The sequence below is a fragment of the Corvus kubaryi genome, unplaced genomic scaffold (assembly GCF_017639235.1).
Source record: "Corvus kubaryi isolate FWS band 111438036 unplaced genomic scaffold, C.kubaryi_AGA036_p1.0 37027, whole genome shotgun sequence".
NCBI classification, from domain to species: Eukaryota; Metazoa; Chordata; class Aves; order Passeriformes; family Corvidae; genus Corvus; species Corvus kubaryi.
In genome coordinates, this window is record NW_024581012.1 from 43,798 (window position 1) to 47,344 (window position 3,547).

Consider the following 3,547-nt stretch of genomic DNA (forward strand, 5'->3'; position numbering starts at 1 on the left):
TCAATGAGATGGGATGGGATGGGATCAATGGGATTGATGGGATGGGACGGGATGGGATCAATGGGATTGATGGGATGGGATGGGATGGGATGAATGGGATTGATGGGATCAATGGGATGGGATGGGTGTCAGAGACTGATTCTGGGATTCTGGGGTGCCGGCTACTCACCCACGGTTTGCTCCGGGCTGAGGGACCCTCCCGGCCGGACACGGGGCTGGATGTGGGTGCTGCCCCCCGGGATGGGCTGATGGGCCCCGGCTCTCTGGGGCTGGGGGCTCCCGGGACTCTGGGCCCCGGCTCTCTGGGTTTCGGGGCTCCCAGGTGTCAGGGCCCCGGCTCTCTGGGTTTCGGGGCTCCCAGGTGTCAGGGCTCCGGCTCTCTGGGTTTCGGGGCTCCCAGGTGTCAGGGCTGCAGCTCTCTGGTGTCCTGGGTCTCTGCAATTCTGTGCTCCGGCTCTCCGGGTTTCGGGGTGTCTGGGCTCTCCGGGGTTCTGCCTCTCCTGGTTTTGGGGCTCCAGCTCCCTGGGCTCCTCTGAGTTTTGGGGTCTCTGGGTTTGGCCTGCAGGGACACAGAACCCGGAGCTGTTCCCGTGCTGAGCTCTGGCTGCTCCTGCACTCCCCGAAAACACGAGGAGCCCCAGGATCCCCCCCATCCTCCCTTCCTGCTCCCAAAGGATGGAGGAGTTTTGGGAAAAGGCGACTCGGTCAGGAGAAAGAGGAAACGTAATGGATGTGTGGGATTTTCTGGGACTCTGGGGACACAGGAGCACAGAACCTCCCCGTTATCCATCCCCACCCATCCCAGACCAAGCTAAGCAGCCAAACTGGATTTATTCTGGCTGAACTGGAGCAGCAAAAGGCTGAGGAGGGCACGAGATGCCCAAAATCCTTGGATTTCTCTCCCCCTGCTGCTGGTGGGAGGAGACTCAAATAACCCGGGGGAGGGGGGAGAGACTAATTAATGAGACAATTAATCAGACATTTGTAATTCCAGGCTGGATGTAGGTGGGCATCCAGCTCCGGATTTGGGAGCGGGATCCTTTCCCTATCACGGATCCCGTTTCTCACACTTCTTCTGGGGTATTTTTTGGCATTTAATGCGACAGATAATTTATCCAGATGGTGGCGAGGGCAGGCAGGGAGGAGCGGCCACGGAGCAACAGATGGAGGGAAGGCAAGGAAATGCACAAAATAATAATAAAAATATTAAAAAATAAAGAAAGGGGGGGGGGAAAGGGAAGAGAAGGATGTTTAGGATGCTCCCAGTCTCCCTGTGGATCTAATCTCCATGTTAATTAAGCATTGGTGAGGCAGAGATGGATCCAAAGATGGTGGAAAATGGAGTTTGTCCAGGTGAGAAACCCCAGGGATGAGTTAAACCTGAGCAGGGGAGACTTTGGACTCACAAACTCCTTGCTGCTGTTATCTCGGATTCATTCCTGGAGGGAATAATTCCCCCCAAATCCTTCCTTCCCTCTAAATTTGATGTCTTTTATGGCTTTGTGGCATTTACAGATGGAGAAACTGAGGCGGGGGATGAGATGTTGCCCCCAAAATACCCCAAATCCATCCAGATTCACACCTGGAAACCCCCTGGGGCAGCCAAATTCCAAAGGAAAATCTGGGAAAACTCACTTACCGCCCCAAAATCTTCCAAATCCGGGGAAAAGGGGCAGCCCAGAAAAAGGGGAGTTTGGGGGGGATTTGATTGAGCAAAAGGAGGGGCTGTTGTTGAGCCGGGTGTGTGGCTGTGGGGTGCCAGCGCCCTGACCCCCAAATCCAGGGAATAATAATAATAATAATATCCTTTAATCACTCCGTCAGAGAGGAAATACCCTGAGGAGGGGCCCAAAAACTGCTGGAAACCAAGGAAAACCCCAAACCAGTCGGCCAAAGGTTTCCTGCCAGCTCAGCAGCTTAACTGCAACGCTCCGAAAATCCTTTTTGCACAAAGGAACGATTTTCCCCGGTTTTGCCACGTTTTTCCCAAACTGGAAGATGCAGGGAGCATCTGGGCCACGCGGCCTTGGTGGAATTCCTCAATCCCTGATTTCCTTCCCACTTTCACGGGCGTTTTGGGGACAAAATCCTGATCCCAAATCAGTGGCGTTGGGGTCCCCCTGGCTCTGCTGCCTGTGGGGAATGTGCCCCCCCAGCGCCGGGAGCAGTGGGAGCACTTTGTGGTGACTTCCCAGGAATTTTTATTCCCGGGATTACAATCTCCTGCCAAGGCCAGAAGTGGAGTTTGGCCCTCCCCAAAATAGAACCTGGAGCATCGATCCCGTGTCCTGAAGTGCCCCCGTGGGCACAGGACACCCTGGAGGGGCAGCACGGGGGTCTGGGGGGCACGGGACCCACCCCGCGCCTATATCCCATGGGATGGGATCGATGGGATGGGATGGGATCAGTGGGATGGGATGGGATGGGATCAATGGGATGGGATGGGATCAATGAGATGGGATCAATGGGATGGGATCAATGGGATGGGATCAATGGGATGGGATGTGATCAATGGGATTGATGGGATGGGACGGGATGGGATGGGATCAGTGGGATGGGATGGGATTAATGGGATTGATGGGATTGATGGGATTAATGGGATGGGATGGGATGGGATGGGATGGGATGGGTGTCAGAGACTGAAAACAGCTCACGCCTCAAACACCGAAAGTTTTGTTCATGACAAAGAAGCTGCAAGCGAAGAAGCCTCCCTGAAGGGTGGGAGTTGAACCGAAAGTCAAACTGCTGATTAGATAAAGGGAAACCCATTGTTCAGTCACCTCGGGCTGAGGGAAAGGTGTGCACCCACCAAAGGCCAAAGGCACACGGTGAGTTTGGGGTGGGGGAGAGCAGAGCTCACAGGAGCCGGGTTTACACAGACTCCCCCCAGCCGAGGGGGGCGAGGAGGTTTCGGGTCCTCCGTTACACAACCCCAAACCGGCCCGGCTGTGGCACCCCCAACCCCACAGGCCACATCCACGGGACTTCACGTGAGAGACAGCCCAGGGGGAGGCACAACCCACCAGAGACCCCCCAAAGGGCTCCCCAGAGGCCCCACAGGACTGTCCATGATGCTCCAGACCCAGAGCCTGCTGTGAGCACGGCCCCCTCCCCAGGGGGACCTGCCTGGCCATCGCCACCCGGCTCAGGGGTGTACCCACAACCCCTGGGATCCTACACCTTCTGGGGGGACCTTCACCACCAAGAAGAGCAGCTGGAGAGCACCAATGGGACATCCTTGGGACCCACGGAGTGGTGACATTTTCCTTATTCAGTCCCTGTCACTCTTTCTGTCCCCCTCACCTGTTTTCTACTTCTTTCTTTCTTTCTCTCTCTCTCTCGTATTTAGCATCAAATAAAACCCTTACTATTGTCACTGGCAAATGGTCTCGTCTGCACCTTAATTTGGGCATTTCTAAGAATAATAATTGGATCATAACAGATGGGATGGGATGGGATCAGTGGGATCAATGGGATGGGATCAGTGGGATCAATGGGATCAATGGGATGGGATGGGATGGGATCAGTGGGATCAATGGGATGGGAT

The 3,547-nt window shown here is 55.1% G+C and overlaps 1 protein-coding gene across 3 annotated transcripts in view; it reads right to left on the reverse strand.

The window, feature by feature from the left end:
* POU6F1 (POU class 6 homeobox 1) overlaps window positions 1-2,428 on the reverse strand; it is an 18,255-nt gene extending 15,827 nt beyond the window's left edge. For 2 of the 3 annotated variants that reach the window (XM_042020591.1, XM_042020589.1), the window contains exons 1-2: window positions 2,268-2,428; window positions 170-559 (exon numbers count right to left, since the gene is read on the reverse strand). In XM_042020591.1, the coding sequence (XP_041876525.1) occupies window positions 170-559; window positions 2,268-2,376 (499 nt within the window). In that variant the 5' untranslated portion in view covers window positions 2,377-2,428. The remainder of the gene's footprint in view (window positions 1-169; window positions 560-2,267) is intronic. The other variant, XM_042020590.1, reaches the window with a different exon arrangement.
* Between the last annotated feature and the right edge of the window lie 1,119 nt (window positions 2,429-3,547).